Source organism: Pristis pectinata, chromosome 21 (genome assembly GCF_009764475.1).
Source record: "Pristis pectinata isolate sPriPec2 chromosome 21, sPriPec2.1.pri, whole genome shotgun sequence".
Taxonomy (NCBI): Eukaryota; Metazoa; Chordata; class Chondrichthyes; order Rhinopristiformes; family Pristidae; genus Pristis; species Pristis pectinata.
Genome location: NC_067425.1, coordinates 24,628,314 through 24,646,953, shown reverse-complemented (window position 1 = coordinate 24,646,953; position 18,640 = coordinate 24,628,314). Strand labels below are relative to the sequence as shown.

The 18,640-nt window shown below is 39.4% G+C and overlaps 1 protein-coding gene across 1 annotated transcript in view; it reads left to right on the top strand.

The window, feature by feature from the left end:
* LOC127581163 (syntaxin-1A) overlaps nt 1–17,990 on the top strand; it is a 202,705-nt gene extending 184,715 nt beyond the window's left edge. Inside the window, exon 10 of the mRNA XM_052035218.1 lies at nt 815–17,990. Within this exon, the coding sequence (XP_051891178.1) occupies nt 815–895 (81 nt within the window). The 3' untranslated portion in view covers nt 896–17,990. The remainder of the gene's footprint in view (nt 1–814) is intronic.
* The last annotated feature ends 650 nt before the right edge of the window (nt 17,991–18,640 follow it).

Sequence of the window (18,640 nt, the reverse complement as noted above, 5' to 3'; positions counted from 1 at the left end):
GGTTGAAGGTGAATAACCTTCCTACATACAGTCACGCACTTTACACCTATGCACGAACACGTGCACACACTTGCACTCTCACACTCACACCACTATCAGGAATTATCTCATAAAACTGTATTATCAACCCAGAATTGAACCAAATTGGGTTATGAACGTCAGTCTTATTCCCCAAACCAGCTCCTTTTAACAAACTTGTCAACAATAAGCAAATGAGTCAATGCGTTACTAGCTCACTAAGATGCCAATCAGAATCTTATTAACTAAATTAAACGCAACAATTTGTAAGTATTTTATATTGGGCTTAAAGTTGAAAAATAAGAAGACAACAAACTTCCTGCCTTCCCAGCTGCTTCCGGTTACTTAAATGTGAAAGTGTCGTGAATGGGTTTTTAAACGCCAGGTACTTGTTTATGTGAGGAGTTAAAGTATGAAGTGGGAGCATTGTCATTTTGTGTTTGCATCTAATGTGAGCAGTTGGCTAATGAGAAAATGGAGTGTGATGGCGGAATATCTGTTGTCATATTTATACCGAGAGATGTGTGGTGTGAGAGAGGTTTGTAATATGAGGGACTTGTGCTTTAAGATGAGTCTGAAATGTTAAGGATTTTTTAAAATGAGAGAACTGTAACATGAGGGGCAGTAGGTATCAATAAAGAAAATTTGCTAACGTAAAGGGAAGGTTATAACCTGCGTTGGAGTTGTTCATCTTCTGTTCTGTAAAGACCCTGAATTATTTAAATGTAAATAAAATCTCTGAACTAACACTTTCTCCTCTTCTTCCTGTCATGCTGCTTGGATTTGGGGGCTACAGAAGAAGATTATGATCATTATATGCTGTGTGGTGCTGGGGGTCGTCATCGCCTCCACAGTTGGGGGAGTATTTGGATTTTGAAAAACACAAAATAGGAAAGAATCTACCAATGTGATGTGGGCATTTCAGCCACTTTGTGAGATGAAGTGACTTTCACTCGGTAACACTGAGAAAGGTTTCCCTGCATGACTATCTAGCATTACTTCCTTTACTGGTCCTGCTCTTTCTGGCTGTTAAGGTATGGTAACATTTTTTTCTCTTTTTTTTCAATGATGCGCTGTTTGCCATAAACACATGAAAATTTGGCCCTGGGAAAATAAAACTCTTCACATTTAAAGGGATTGATCTTAACCCATTTGATTGCCAAAGCCAAAGAAAGCCCAGTAAACACCAACAGACACAACGGCTGGAGTCGACATTTTGTAAGATACTGATCACAAAACGGCAATATCTTTTTTAAAAACTCAATTAGTCTGTACAAGCTTTCAAATCTTGTCAAGGTTGGAAGAATGCAGTGATCGACATCTCATCAGCACAATGTTACCCACTGGACTAGGCTGACGGCCATTATCCCAACAGCATGTGTTCTGTGGAAATTCTATTTCTTCACAATAACACTACCGTAGATGGCGAAATGATATGGTCTGAGAAAGTTCTGCTCTAAATATAAGACTCGATGTTTGCTACTGTGGGTGAGGAACTGCCAGACAGTCTTTGAAGTCTCTCTTTTGATCTCAGCCTTACTCCTTTGCTAATAACAGTATTTTTTATTCGCTGTCATTTCTTCATGTGAAGAAGACTTGCTGATGAAGATTCTCTCAAGTGGTGCTATCGCTCCCTGCAATGTTAGAGAAAAGGCTGACAAGATCTGAAGAGTATCTTTAAAGGATTCAGCTGTTTTTCTTTTTTTTAAGAAAGTGAAATGAGGTTGGAACTATTCAAATGTTATCATTTTTTAAATTTATTCCGGACTAACAAAACAAAAAAAAAATCAGGAACTAGGCAGGTGAACCATCAACTGTTCTACCAGTCAAAAATAAATTCTTCCAGCCTTTGAGTGGAATCAGAAACCTTTAGAGAGTGTGGGCTTCATATCAATCTCTAATATTATGAAAGGTACTTCAAGAGGAGCAACTTCCTTCTCCTTTATACCATATGTCCTAAACAAATGAAGCTCTCATTTTAACATCTATTAAAGGGCTTGTGTTGGGAGATTTTATATCTTGTCTAGAATAAGTTCTCCTGCATTTGAATTCTAATTTTTAATTTCATGTGACATGAAGTTTTTGTTCTGGCTGGTTTACCAATGTTTTTCACTCCTGCTGTTTTGCCAGGAACACATACAAGTCCTCGCCAGCACAACTGATGTGTAGCCCTGTGTAATTAGGTATCAAAGGGCTTTAAAGAGCAGTTGGTCAAGACTTGCTAGTTTCCATCAAGCTGCACTCTGATTTGGCAGCTCCTTTGGGTTGTTGAGCTGATGTCAGTCTGCATATGGTGCAGAAAGTTCTGTTGCCAAGTTTCTTCCAGTCTTAGTAAGAAACACATTTTATTTATGCAATTTATGTATTAACAAAAATGTAACTGGATTTTTAAAATTCCAGCTTTTTGTCTATTCCAGCAGTGGTGATGCAAAAAGGCTTCCAACGCAGGGCACTGTCATAATGCTATTGATCAAAACACTATTAATCCCAGATCGCTAACATGTGCTTTAAAATTTTTATAATTTTCCATTTTAGGTGTCCAGTTCTATCAGTTTCTGTTGCATTAACTTTATACTCAATAGCATTCACCTGTTACCATGCTCTCACCATTACAATGGAAATAAAGTTTCTCCCTTTGTTTTTAGTATTATATTATCCTATTTTACCTCTTTTTTTCTCCATAATATTTACTTGTATGTGCTTTCCCTTAGGATTCAGTTATCACTGAAGTACGTTGAGAGGTAGACCTGTATTAATGATGCTGTTGTTTTTCACTGTGACTTCAGTGTAGTACCCACACACTTAGCTTTATCACTCATTGAGCAGCAATGAGTAGCAGGAAACCAAGCTGACTTACCTAGTAGTGGTGAAATTGGCTGAAATGTCTCCTTCACCAATTGTTGAATCTGCCATCTCAGCTTAGACCAGTATTTTAACTTGGCTGTTTTCTTTGCCTTTATGTCTTGGATATTCACAATCTTAACCAACTGACTCACTGGGAAACATCTAGTAGGTAACTGTAAATAGAACAAAGTCAATACAAGCCAGGACACCATCTGAAATAGGAGCCGATTAATCACAGGAGAGACTGCAAATATTAAACAAAATTCCCCTGCTATTCCTGGTAGATAAATTGAAAGGTCACACTTCAGCCATGAGACTTAAGTTGCCTTCTGTTTAATTTCTGAAGCTAGAAATGTTAGAAATAATCTGGCTGACAAATGCAATGTAGACTCCTTCAAACAAAAGCAGTGTTATCTGCACAGTTAAGCACAATTTAGCTTAGTCACACAGAGACTAAATTCATGACATTGCATAGTAAGGACTTAGATCCCTTGTCTGCACAACTATTATTGAAATTGCTCTTGTTCCCTTCAGATGTTTTAATGTCACCAATGTGATGACAGTTGGCTGTTGACACGCAGGTCTTGCTGAAGGCTATTCTGAATCTAATCTGTAGTAACTGCTCACTTGAACTCACCGGTGTAAGTACCCTGGCAGCAATAGAAACCTATAGTTTTGTATGAGTTCTGATCTTTCAGGATTTTAACCTCTGTTTTGCCCATTGATTTGACCATTCGCCAATGTAGTAAATAAGTAACATCTAAGGGTGTGGAAAAATAAAGACAACCTAGAGAATGGTAAATAATGCAAAAAGGAAAATTTCAGTTTATCTGTATGAGTGGTAGGAGCATAGGAAATATGCATGACACTGATTGTGACCCCACAGGAGCAAGAATATACAGACTTAAAGTACAGGGTTTGGTGGGGAGAGAGAGGTCATACCAATACAGGTAATGAGGCATTCCAAAAATCAGAAGATAAATTAACTTCCAAATTATTCATAATATTGAATGCAACTGAATGAAACTTAGCAGTTTCTGGAAGTGCTGTAAAGTTGTGTTCATAGTTAGACACAAAGGCAAACCAAGCGCTTTTGTTTCTAAACTTTAGTGTTAAGCCATGGTGGTTTATAGCCAGATAGAGCAAGTTGATTTTGTTTACTTAATTCTGAAGGAAAATAAGGTGGTTAAGTATCAGGAAAAAGAAGAATCTTTTTTACATATTCACTGCCTGCAGTGTCACAACAGCTTTTTAATAATGATCATCCAGATTAGTTCTCAAATTCTGACAGCAACAAAAATGGTTTAAGGGCATTCTGCATGTTGCAATAAATGGAGGTTAAAGAACACAAGCATAAAAATGAACACCACCCTGCTGTAACCCCACACTTGTGTAAACCTGACCTAGATGCTTTGGGCCATCTTACTGGCCTGAAACATTCCAGACTCTTCCAACAAGATTCAGGGGAGGTAGAGTCTTCATTGTGCACACAAAAAGCCTCTGAAGCTTTGACAGCTGGCAAAGCCTTGCCCCCAGCTTTATCAGCTGTCAAAACTCAGCAAAATATTAAATATTTCTGAATGTCTCTGATATCTGGAAACATTTAAATCATTTCATTTTTTTAGTTTAAAAATTTAAAAAATCAGCTGAAATTATATAAAAATTGTTATTAATAACATTAAATAAAACCAAAATAATGTTTAAAAAGTAATTTGCCTTCCCCTTTTCATCTATAGGCTTGACTACAGGCCAGATTTGTGGCTGTTTAAACAGGTAAATGCTTCCAATTCTGTCCAATATTTATCAGCAAAATCCAGGGCTATAGTTGTAGTGGTGCTAGTCATTGAAGATCTGCTGTGACACGACAGGGAGTGAATACGATAGTAAAAAAAAGGTTCTTCACACACAAAATGAAAAATGAGAGCAGAAAGGAAACTGAAGATTCATAAAACAGGCTGTCTAAGTGAACTAAGAATTGGTTTTGGACTGGAGGATGGAGCATCAATGAATGACAAAGAATTGCTCGAAAAAAAATAACCAGTGAGCTGCCATAAATATCTGATGTTGTGCTTAACAGTATTTGTAAGTGATGGAAAACACTGTAGGCAGAGAAGAACAGAGGTTATCTCCAATAGATTCAGATCAATTACATAATTACATAGACTGTCCAATATATGAAAGGCACACTTTCTCCAGGTTAAATTGAGAGTAATTTGTCTAGTAAGAGGTGACATTAAACATATCTATGATGAGACCAGCTCACTGAACCAACATATTAAGCTGCAGATTCTTGGTAGTTTTTTTTATTTAATGGCAGGAATATTCAAGAAAAGTTAATATGAACAAGTGTCAAATGAGCAGAAGCCAAAAAAGAAAAAGGATGATCTTTGCTGGAAATTCCTTTCAAGAATATCTTAAATTTCTCCATTTCCTTGGTACCTCATTCCTTCTACATTATCCTGTTGACATCAGGAGAGTTACTTCACCACAAAGGGGGCAGTAGTTCAAAGAGAAGGCTCACTACCACCTTCTTGGGGGAAGTTAAGGATGAGGGATAAATGCTAACCTTGCCACTGACACTGGTTCTCTGAAACAAAGGTTTCCTCTATTTGCCTCTAGCATCTGCATCTTTATATAAATAATTGCAATTTTACTGCATACAGTAAACAGAGATCTTCCTTTGCTGAAAGGGAGTCAGGCTAGTTCTGCCTTAGGTTATTGTGTTCATCTCTGCTCAATGCAGAGTTAAGTAATAGAATTACATTGGAAAGGACAAGGAAACCAGGACACTGTAAAATGAATGAGGTACCAGGGAGAAATGAAAAAATCTAATATATTCTTGAAAGAAGTTGAATTTGGGAGAATATTCTTACAGCCAGAAAGCAGAATGTCTTTCAGAGATTACAGAAGTGTGAACAATATAAACAAAAAAGTTCAAAGAAATTTATTCTGGGAATAAATTCACTGATGAAATGGCCTTTAAATGGAAAGTCTGTGTAATCAAGAAATGCTTCTGATGGGGATTTAATGCATAAGAGAATGGGTTCAGTTTGCATACTGAATATCTGGGCTTCAGCAAGATCTGATGTACAGGAGTGAGGGAGTACAATGGATGAGTTAAATTATGTGAGGGATATTTCAAATGCCTTTTGGTTCTTCTCACGCACAGTTTTAAATTTATATTCTTCATTTTGTTAACATGATAAGAGATATCTTCTACTCCTTCCCCTGATCAATTGAGAGGACCATGATTTGATGTAAACTTTCCCATTTTATTCCTTTTATCCACTGTATTCATTTTTTGCTAATTCACATTCTGACACTTTGCCATCAATGGGTCTGGTTCCAAAAAGATCTAAATTCTTAAAACAATGTTTGAGTCTCATTATTATTTATTCCACATCCCCCTTTGGTATCGGCTGCACATTTGTAGATTTTTCTAGTTATAAACTTCTCCGAGGTGATGCTTATTGTTCATAGAAAAGGCTACAGTACTAATCATAACTGTGCTATTTCTTTATCCCCAGATTCTAGTTTTTCACCATTAATTTAAACTGAGCCTATATATTTTCACTCAATGTTTCACCCATATTTAAATAATAGTTCTTACTTGAGATGTTCTCAGAAAACTAAGATTGAGCATTTCATTTGGATTTTATTTTTACTAATTGAAGCCATCTGTTTACCCCCCTATTCTTATTTTCAACTCTTCTGATGGTATTATCCTCCTTTATCCTTTAATGTATTCTATTGTTGGTTATAATTAATTTCAATTTCTTCTCATAAAGTCATAGTCACCACAGAAAGAGGCCCTTCAGCCCATCTAGTCTGTTCTGACCATCAAGCATCAATTTACACTAATCCTACACTAATCTCACTTTATTCTCCCACATTTGCATCAATTTCCCCCAAAGTCTACAACTCACCTATGCACCCAGACAATTTACAATGGCCAATTAACCTTTGGAGACGTGGGAGGAAATCGGAACATCTGGGAGAAACCCACATGTTCAGAGGGAGAACATGCAAACTCCACACAGATAGCTCCAGATGTCAGGATTGAACCAGGGTCATTGTAGCTGTGAGGGCTCTATTAGCTACGCTACTGCGTTGGCCGATATGTAGTTCCTCAAATACTTGGCTATTTCTAGATAAGCATCTAAATGGTCATTGTTTTGATTCAAAACCCGTGTATTCCCTCAATCTCCATTTATGAGTTCTAACATATTCTATCTTTGGCTTCTCCATAATATGTATGAAGTTGCAATATGCTTTTAACAGAAAACAAGGCATGTTTTTGATAGATGAGATCATTCCCAGTTGCAAGGTGTAAATTACCAGTTGGTTGTTAAGTATGCTGAACCATCTCCAGCCCCATTTTTCTGCTGCTTTCTCAGTTGTCTCAGAGAATCAGCAAGAAGTCTGCAAGAATTTCCCAAATTGTTGGCCCAGAAAATAACATGATAGTGTTGGGAGGTATGTGGTGGGGCAGGTGAAGGATTGGAGCGCTGGGAACTTTGTTAGGGGTTGAATGGGGTACAAAGACATTAAATTGACTGAATGGGGTGGGCTTAATATACCTGAATCTTTTCTTCCCTTTGTGTACATTATTATCCTTAAATATTTCAGTACAATTATAATAACTGAATCCTGGATGTTTCCCAATCCCTGATTAATGTAGGTAACTTATTGTCAAAGAGCAGGTGCACAATAGTCACTGGCAATTTTGGCTGCACAACACACTTGGAGACAATCCTACACCACTCTTAGAAGCACGTGCTCCTTTTAAGCTAACAATATCTGGACAGCTCTGACCTCTTTACATGCTTCATTCATCCATTATGGCACTGGACCACCTGCCTCGCTGCAGTCTCTCCTTTCTCTATGCTCCTTGCCCTAATATCTTAGACTCCCAAGGCGATGTTATTAATCCGAGTCTTTTCTCTTGCTATTACCTGTTTAACTGCAAAACATGTGTCCAGTGTCAGTTTAAACACACTTTTGCAATTTCATTTTCTCTGCTCTCTTTTATAGTTTGTTTTTTCTCATCAAATTGTTTTACCCATTAACGCTAATTCTACAGACATAAACACTGTAACACCAACATACACCCTCCTCTTGGAATCACCCCAATGCACGAATGTTAAAGCTGATTGTTATTTTCTAGATCAGCTGCCATTCAGAAATCATTGACAGATTTGCATGATACAGAACCAAATTTGAATTTGGAATACTTGTATTTGCCTTGATCACTGGTTTGAAGTATGTCTGACTCCCCTTCTCTTCACCTACTATGGACCGGGAGCCTAAAATTACAGGCTGTCAACTGACAATTAGTCATTTCAATTCCTCTCCCTCATTAGACCTCATTTACTTCAGTTATTCACTTTTTTCAATTCTAGCTCTTATCTCAACAGCATGAAACTAGCTGTAAAAGTAAACCTCAGAACTTATTAAGTGGGATGTGAGAGAGAGAACTGTGCACACCTTTTAAGCATCCTGACATTCAAAGGAAACTCAAATCCTGCCTGCAGAATTAGTTGGTGCCTAGGGGCAGAGCCAACAGAACCTGCAACAGAAACAAAATCCAGCTTTTAATAAACAGGGTTTATTCATGAAAATATCCAAGCACAGACAAATCCATCAGAGTCCTGCACTAAGCCTGTTGCACGTGTAAATCATATCATCTGAACACTTGCTAGGGGTATCCAGGGGTGGTAGGAGAAGTGAATTAGCTTTCAGTGGTGACCCTCAAATGCAGATTAAGTCATCTATCCAATGACATATATTAATAAAGTGTTACCATTTTTATTCTTGTTTCCTAACAAGCTACTCCAGGATGTCAGGGACTGACTCCAATGTGGTAGTAGTGGAAATTAGTTGATTCTAAGTAAAAGAGTACCTTCTAATTAAAAACACTAGAAACCAATAAAAAAGACTAATATACAGAGCAAGCCCATCAATGTCTGTACAGTTGGTAGGTTAGTGATTAAGCTATGAATGATTCAGAAACAAAAAAGGTCAGAGAGCTTTTTAACGTAACTGGACACAGGAAAATGATTGGAGGAGATGACAGGATTAAATACTGGGGATAATCACACATGGAATCGATCTTCATGGGCAGTGGTACAAGTTAACAACAGAAGATTAGGTGTGAACACTGCACTTACTTTTGACCAATTTATATGGTAGCCTTTATTGCCCAAATGTTGATCGCAAGTCTCAACAAATCATTATATTTTTGCATTTTAGTTCTCTTTGAGTACTGATAGTTCATTTCAAATGTATACTTTGCAATGAATATGCTTTCAGTTCTGAATGCTTTTCGTAAGACTGGGGTTGCCTGGTTTTGAAAGTGTTGGTTCTGGCTTATTTCTGGCTTGCCACATTGTCACTTCCTTCTGACTGTGTTCTTGTTGCTGTATTTTTTTGTAACTCTAGACCACTGTTGCACAGACCTATAGATATCACATTATTGTTGTTTCCAGCTATAAGCTTCTGCTACAGAGAAACTGCTCAGTGGACATTTATTTGGTTGTGCTGTGTTGTGGTCAAGGGTAGTTTAGGCAGAGGGCAGAATGGTAGCTTTGCTTCCCCAGGAGGTTGGCACATAGAATTGATCTAGAAATTTGTTGAAACATGCTGATGCCTGAGGAGATGTGCTTTTCCTGTCTCCACTTCACAAGAGTGGTTCTTCCAGAGTTAATGGAATCTTACTTGCAGAAAGGACAAAGTCATTGAATGTCCTGCTCACTTTTGCAAAGTTCAATGTGATCGCAGTAATCTAGATCTAGATCAATAAAACATTCTAAGAGAGCTTACAGGATTGTATTTGGAAAATATTGACAGTGACAAAGGAGATACAACAGGAGTAAATGCTTGGTCTTAAAGTGGGCTGGAGAGGCAAAAAAAAATTAGGGATGGAATTTTTAGTGTAGAACTGAAAAGCAATGGTGTGTTGAAGGAAGTGGGGCCGGAACAAGAGGCCAGAGTGGGAGGAATGGGTTCTCGGAGGCTTAGAGCAGTGATAGGGAGGAAGGGGTTAATGAAGGGTTTCAATCTGAGGAATGACTTTTTTAAACGACTCTTTCAAGTCATCAGATGCAATTTGCTTCATTATACAGACCTCTGTCTACTTCTGTATATCACTGAACTTTTGTAACACAGCAGAAATATTCTTACTATGTCCTATTGAAAAGAAGGGAATATCACAAATGGGGAAAGGAGGTGGTATGCTTTCCTGAAGTGCAAGATCACAATTTATTGTAGTTTACAGCAAAAAAAAACTGTCTGCGGCAATTTTCTAGCTTAATGCAAGTGACTGTGTGATACCTAGTAACAGTCAGTATGCTGCAGTCTATTTTGTCAGTACTATTTAAATGAGTAGATGGACTGGGGGAAATGCTTACAAGGGATCTGGAGCTGCATGTTGGAGCAATGTTCATTTACATCACTCAGGCCAATCACGTATCGTAACATCACCCAAAGAACAGTGAAATATGAAGTTAGCATATTGAAATGCATTGGGATGTTTTTTATGCCAAAGTCAAAATATAAATCAGATGGGATTCTGTTATAAAGTTCAGAGGTCCTGAAAATTACCTGTAATTGTTATGCCCTGCATAATTTGGCAATTCATTCATCAGAGGAAGAGCCTGGACTCTTGCCAGAAGAGAAGGTGTTGCAAAATGACTGAAGCTGAAGGCTGGAATGCTGCTGTATCGAGGAAAGGCTGACAGGTCATTAAAACAAAATGCTGCTGCTGTGGCTCTGAACTGACAGTCGATGTGTCCTCCCTATATTACAGGTGCCCTATTAACAACATAGTAGGACTAATCAATTTTACCACCACCTCTTCTCCCAATCTGCAGTGCTGCCTTCAGATATTTCTACACTGCGTAAGACAGTGCAAATAGTACTCCCTACTCAAGCTTTATGTCTGCTTCAGTATTTCTCTGGTGCTTGTCTTTGGTGTGAATTAGCCTGGGCTTTCTATTCAGTCTTATGCTCTAATGCCACCTTTTTCAGAGAAGAGTAGCAAACTGCCACCAATGGTCACTTCATGACATGGTGTTAGCAATTGTTAATTTCTGTTGGACCACTAGACAACCTGCAGGTTTTACCAGTGATTCTAGGTTTGTGCCGGCTGGAGGCTTCTGCCCTGACCTGCATCTTCTAGACATGCAAGTACTATTCAAAGAAAGGAAATGGACCAGGCAATTGCTACAAAGGGACTAGAAATGCATTTTGGAGTCATGGTCCTTTCCATCACTGAGGCCAATCATAAGTAAAATTGAGTAGGCTTATTATGTTTTGCACAGGGCACCTGTAGTATGGGATGATGTGAGAACACTCAGTTTTCATTGGAATATTCTGTCAATCTTTGCTTGATGCACCAGCTTTCCAGGCTACAGCTGGAGGCCAGCTGTATTAGGTAGCTGGAGCATCAGTCAGAGAAGTGAATGCCTTGTGTTTTTCTTATTACTAAGCTTGGCTGTGATTTCCCCCTTGCAAATAATCAAGGATTAATGTTATGACAGATTCAGGCCTATGAGATATTGAAGGTCATCTTCATGGACTCCCCAAAACTGAGAGGCTCAGCAGCAGGAGGGATAATGTTGTCCAGTAACACCATGTCTAGGTCTTTTGTGTAAATTAAAATCATTGAAATTTATGGCACAGAAAGATGGCATTTGGCCCATTGTACTGCACTGGTCAATAAAGGCCTAATTCCATCATAGGAGTAATTAGTCATTTCCTTTATTGCTGGTTCTGTAATAAGTGAGCACCAAAAGCCTTTAAAGTGATGCAGTTTTCATCCTCTGACTGTGATGGTGATTGAGGAAAGCATGTAGGCAGTATATTTAAATTAAGTGACAGTGGATCCAATGACATCAAGCACATGTCCTTGTCAGAAGATCAGGCATATTTTCTCTGACACCAGAACTGGGCTGGAGGTGGAAGCAACACACAAAGTGCTGGAGGAACTCAGTGGGTCAGGCAGCACCTATGGCGGGAAGTGGAAAGTCGACGTTTCGGGTCGAGACCCTTCATCTGGACCTGAAATGTCGACAGTCCGTTTCCCTGTACATTCTTGCAGGTTGAGGTGTTTGTTCTTGAGGTACGGCTGAGTGTATCCTCGCAACCTCTTTCTCTGCAGTCCTTGTAAAAGTAATTTGAAAAGTACACTGCCATTTTATCACTGGCTACAACTATGTCCGCTGTGATGCAGCCAGCAGAAAGCTCAAGATTCTTCAAATTCTTCAGTGATAAAAATTGTAGCACAAGTTCTGGGATCAAAGCATCAGTTTAGAAGTTACATACCTACTCCTGGCTGGTTTTTGGGACAACTAAACCAAGGCCAGCCCTGCCCTCATCCCTGTATTTTCCATTGTGGATTTAGTGAACTGTGATTAGTACTAGAACACTGACATAATTCAGGATTGTGATTGCTTCCTATCCTCACCTCACCAATATTATGCACTTCATTCTTTTGTGAAATTAACCCTTCATTTCTGAAGACCAGTCCATAGCCTAGATAAATACCACAGTGATGTTAAGTGAAGATATCCCATGTATCACTTAATTGTGTAAAGCACATAAAACCATCCAGAATGAAGTAAAGGAATAGAATGAAATTTCAAAGCAGATCACTAGCTTTAGTTAAAAATAACTGACATCTCTAGTCTGGTTGATGTGGGATCTAACAAACTGCCTCATATCTCATTAGGATTCTATCGTACTGAGTACTGAAATAGCTAATGATTGAGTACGTTTCTAGGAACCATTCAGGTTGTCTCTTAGGAATATGTAGGGTAGTAGCTGGTGAAGACTGCAGGGTAGTAAAACACAGAGAAAACCACTGAGGGAAAGTGAATCGACGATGACTGATTAAACCCTTAGCAGTGATTCTCTCATTTCACTGATATCATCCATTAGACTCCAAGCAGATCTGGTTCATTCTTTCATTAATGTCATGATTTTTTAAAAAAATAGCAAAATTGCCTTTTGTATGGCCTAGAACCCTGCGTTGCTTGAAGACTTTATTGTACATCTAAAGCCAATGTTCTGTGCCAATTATCTGGTGTTTGGTATTTTAGCTGCTTTCGAATGTACACAAACAAGTCACCAGCCTGTGACTGAGCAGACAGGAAGCCTGGCTCAGCTCAGCTAAAGTTTGCACCCCTTCCCTCCATGTACAGCACAAACTGTAGTCAGGCTCAGCTCAGCTCCAGTCTGCCCATCACTACCCCCCCTACCCACCCCACCAATGTATAGCACAAATTAAAGCCTGGACTTGTGAACCTGCTGCATCCGCTGATTAACAAATTGTTTGCACGTTAGCCTATGAAAAGCAGTGTTTTCGTCTTGTGTCTGTGATTAGTTTGGTTTTGGCTTATCTGTCTCAAAATAAATGTGGTGTCCAAACTCTGTATTTTGAAAAGTAAAAGCCTGGATGAGGATGTTTTGTAGAAATTGGGAGTTTCAATCTGCACCCATTGCAATTTCTAAATACATCACTGATTCTGATATTTGGGGGGAAAATCTTCACTGGAGAAACCCTTAAACATTCTTTCATTAGCACCTGTGTCAGATCTGAAGACAAAAGCAACTCCATGTTTTCAACATTTGCAGCCTATATGCTTTTTTTAAAATCAAAGTTACCATAAGCACTGGATGGGCTGGCCTGGGACCTGCCCCAAATCCCTCACTTCCTGTGAAAAGCACAAGTATGGGAAAAAGTCATAGGGCAGGATTGGGAAGCAAAAAGCTGAAATAGAAGCTGAAATAAAATCAGTTGGTAGATAGATGCCAGTCTTGCCACTCAAACGCTCAGTAATTGCTGCTAGCACCACCCCCCCCCCCCCCCCCCCCCCCCAACACATTTGTTAATCCATCCTCCTCTTTTGCTCTTCCCTTATTACTCCTGGTTACTGCCTTACAAATTTCTTCTCTGGCCCCCTCTGTGACTTTTCTGTTACTCATGATTCACTGTTGTGGTTTCTGATGTTATATAAAAGACTTGCAAACATAGCTGTGTAACAGTAAATTACATTTCTTCACTGACTATAGCCCAGTGAAACCACCCAGCTTGCAATGGTGTGACAAACAGTACATTCCTTAATAGCCAACAATTGAAAGCAGCACATTTCAGGGAAAAAAAAAGCAAAGGATCATGCTCCAATTCACTGCCTGATCTGGATGGGTTTAGGCAAGAACAGCTGTAGTTTCATTCTATCTCCTGCTGCTGCTTTGGGCGGTGAAGTGTGCTAATTGAGGAGAACAACCAAGAGGTCAAGGTAGGTGTAATAGAGGGAAGAGCAGAGCAGTTGGATTAGAGCCCTGCTGTGTGGGGTAACAATAGAGTTAAGAGCCCATTATGGGAGGGTGAAACTGTTTCAAAAATCACTCTGGGTAGAGGTTGGCGGGGCTCTGAATTCACAGAGAGATAGAGAGGTGGGGGTAGAAGAGTGTAGGAAAGAGGGCAAGTTTAAAGTGGAAGGGAAAGATAAGTTTCAGATCCCACTACGGTTCACAACAGTCCGTGGGAGAGTGAAATAAGCTTCAGCTCCCACTGCACGAGGGAGAAGTAGGATTAGGTTCCCACTGTGAGAGGGAGTGGTGGGATTAAGATCCCACTGTGGGAGGGTGCAGTGGGATTAGGACCCCACTGTGGGTGGGAGAGGTGGGGTTAGGACCCCACTGTGGGAGGAAGCGGTAGAGTTAGGATCCCATTGTTGGGGAGAACAGGGGTTAGGATCTCAATGTGGGAAGGATTGGCATTCCACTGTGGAAGGTGGAGAAAGGGCTAAGGTCCCACTGTGGGAAATGTAGGGTTACAATGTCACAGAGGTAGGCTTCAGAGCCAGCCTTGGGTGGGAAAAGAATGGTAGGATCCCACTGTTGACAGGAGAGGTAGGTTTAAGAGCTGAATACAGAAGTGGTAGGATTAGGATCAGATTGTTGGAGGGAGAATTATGGTGTGGAGCTGGCTGTGGTAGGGTTTGGGAGTAAGCAGTTTGATTAGGAGCATTCAAGTTATATTTTTAAAACTGATATTTATTTTTCAATAACTGAAATAATCAGATTTACAGATTTTTGGGAGGCTCGAGAATGAGTGTAACCTGCAGACATTTATGGGTAGCAAGTTGTTGCTCCACCACCTGAGATCTTGACTGCAAGCATAGATCCCGACATCAAACCAACTGTTTTGAATGAGATCCCAGCATTTTACACATAAATTACAGAAAAGGTACAGCACAGAAGCAGGCCATTCAAACCGACTCATCCACCTTGATGGTTATGCTGAACACCAGCCTCCTTCCATAGCAGTTCATCCAATATTATCAACACATCAGTATCAGAGGCAAAGCCCATTCCTCACTGCAGCAATTCTTCAGAGATAACTAACTCAGCACAGACCGGTGACAAAATGTAAGATCTCCCTGGTCTATCTACTTCAGTGCCACTTACCCACTGGTCTGAGATGGGAGCTTTAGATCATCTTTCAGTGAGGGTTACCCAGAGCTAATATCCAAGTGTTCAATATCAGCAGTATTATTATTACATTAATGACTGGTTTTCACCAGTTTTCATTCTGTTTTGCTGTTCTCCAAGTTGCACAACTTGTGTCATTTAAATGTAAAAATCAATTGAAGATAATTATCGATCATTGAGGTGTCTCAGTCACCTGTGTAACAGAGAATCCTGCATGTGATTCAAATCTGTCCCTGATCAAGAGTGCAAATTTCAAAACTCTTTTACCTAATTAAAAAGTCTTCCTTCTCATTTTAAAATAAATGCTAAATCTTTTGGTACAAAAGTACAGAGTCCCCTTTGTCTGACTACAAGGGCAGTACCAGGGTGTTCCACACAGTGCTAGCTGTTAGCACAAAGAAATATGTGACCATGATCCCCATTCCACTCACCATTCTCCTAAATGGTGATGGAACACATCCCTAGCCTAATGGATGGAAGGACAGTGCTGCTGGATGAAAATTACCCTTGAGATTTAAGACATAACTTACAAGGATTTGGAGCTGTGCTCAGCTCATTAATAATAGAACACCAAGAATCAAAAAGCCACACAAAGCATTCTCTATATTACAGCCATCGCTGGGACTTTTCCCATGTCATTTACACACTGCACAGCTTTAGCAACCAACCAAAAGGCTCTATAAAAACTGATAACACTACACTCCTGCAGCCACCTAAAGACGTGTTTTTGGAGGAAATAAATGTAATTTCCTATTGGATAAATTAACAAAAACAAAAATTTAATAAAATTCTCAATTTCAATAGTTAGCAAATGACCTGTTGAATAACTCACTGATACATATCTCCATTTGGTAGGGTATAGTGAACAAATTCCGTGCTGTTGGCCACCCAGGATGGTTGGCAGCACCATCAGCCAATTTGGATTATTTTACAGTAGATGAAGCAGAAGGCAGAAAGGATTGAACTTTGAGTACTTGGATACTCATATTGTAATCAACAGTATTGGCAATGTGTGTGATTATAATAAAAAAGAATTCTGTCTAAACCCCACAAGATAAGGCAAGCAGTTCTTAATTGGCTGAACAGTTTAGAGCTGTAAGAAAGGTTACTAAGAGTTTTCATATTTCTTCTCAAGAAATATGCTGCAAATAATTCTGGAATGAACCAGGACTAGAATTGGCCTCTAGAAAGAAAAATCATGTGAATGAAATCTTTCCTGTGGAAGTTTTGTGATGCTCTGGTACTATAATATCTAAGGGGAGTATCACATGATTTCTGCTCTCTATCACACTCTGCCACAATTTATTTGAAACTTCTCACTTTTACTGTTAAGGCAAGCCCTGTCCTAGAATTCAGTCTGCAACTTCTCAAATGAGATGAAATAAACCATCCTGCAAAAACTGAGAGAAAGATTGGAGGATGTTTCCTTGGTAGAAAGATAAATGAATGTGCCAGACTACCAATACGATGTGGATATTTACTGAGACCATGCTTGAAACTCTGATATAAACATTAAGATCCACCTATGGGTCAACTATATACAGCTCTCAGGGAAACCTTAGGATTTACAGTCTACTCCTGATAATTCAAACTTCATTCCACAAGAAAAACTTGAATTATCCTATCCTTCAAATTACACAACTTAATGGGAGTTTAGCACTTCAATGAATGAATGGCCAGATAATTAAAGTTGATGGATTGGCATTAATAAGTGAACAACATAAATGATAATAAAGGGTGAGAAAGTTTCAAACTGATTTAAGTACAGACGCTTGTTTATTCTTAGGGCTGAAGTACACTAAGCTAATGCAAAAGCATTAGGAACTGGAAGTCCACAGCTATGAACTCTTTGGAAAGTCCTGTTCCACACTTCATTGCAATGTCTTGAACTGGTAGCATCAACTCCAAATGATAGAGTTTATAATTTCTCAATCTAGATAAATTCTCGTGTAGAAAGCAGGGTCCAGCAGCACCATCCTTCAATTTAAAGCTCCATAATATATCCTCTCCCATTTTGGTGACTGCACCAGATAGGGAAACTTACCTATAGGATGGGGGGAGGGGGATTTAACCAATTCTTGTGTTAAGCACAGCTCACGTAGATCAAACAAAGGGGGCACTTCAGCTGGGGCAAACAGAAAGGAGATCAGAGGCTGCGTCGAAGATCAGTGTTGCCTCATTTAAATAAGTCTCTGGGGGTAAGCATTTCTATTACTGTGCAATAACGCGGACGAAATACCCCAGGTCCTTCTTATTCATTGAATTTATGCTGCATGTTACAGGATTTTTTAAAAAATGTGAAATGTTTCCTTTCAGTGTCTGAAACTCTCACTGGACTTGTCGTTTAATCCACTGCTCCTCACCAGCAGTGCTTGATATTGTAAAGATGTGGATGGCTGTCATTGTTGTCAGTTCTGCCCTCTCTGCGAGGATTGCCCTGATTTGTAACTGTGCTGTAGAGCTGATTGTGCTGGTTTATGTGTTGCAGTTTGTTGCAGAAATGAGGGACGGTGCTGTCTCCCGTCTGCTCTCCCAGCCATTGCCTTCTTGTAAAGTATGTTCATGCTTTGGTTGCAAATGGCTTCCTGCGTTGTGAATTCTTACACAAAATAAACAATTCTGATCAATGACATCGTCTGGTCTGTTTTATGTTATGGTCTCTGAGGCAAATCCTTGTTCATTAACTGCTGCAAGTGTTTCTTTATACAGTAATTACAGGGTCTCTCTGAAGAGACAGAAAAGGCAAATTGACAGTGGGGTGCTCCTCAGTCATATTTTCCTAGAATGTTTTACAGTAGGATTTTACAGAATTTGCTTGTGCAAGGAGGGATCATGATTGTGTCAAGAAGAATGAGAAAGGATTTAATTGAAACATACAAATTCTGACAGGGCTAGATCGGCTGGAAGCAGAGAGGATGGTTCCCCTGGCTGGGTTGGAGGGGTGTGGAGGGATGGGGGGGGAATGGGTCTAGAACGAGGATAAAATGTTTAGGACAGAAATAGGGGAAATTTCTTCACTCACTGAGTGATGGAACTATGGAATTTTCTATAACAAAAGGGGCATGGATACCAAGTACCTGAAAAATGTTTAAGACATTAGATCAATTTCTAGACAGAAGGTATGCAGGAGTGTGAGGAGATAGTGGCATATTAAGAGGGGGGGAAGAGAGAGAGAGGGGAGATAATATTAAGAGGTAATATTAAGAGGATCAGCTATGATTGTACTGGGAGGTTAGAGCAGGCCTACTCCTGTTCCTATTTTTCTATGTTTCTGGATAAA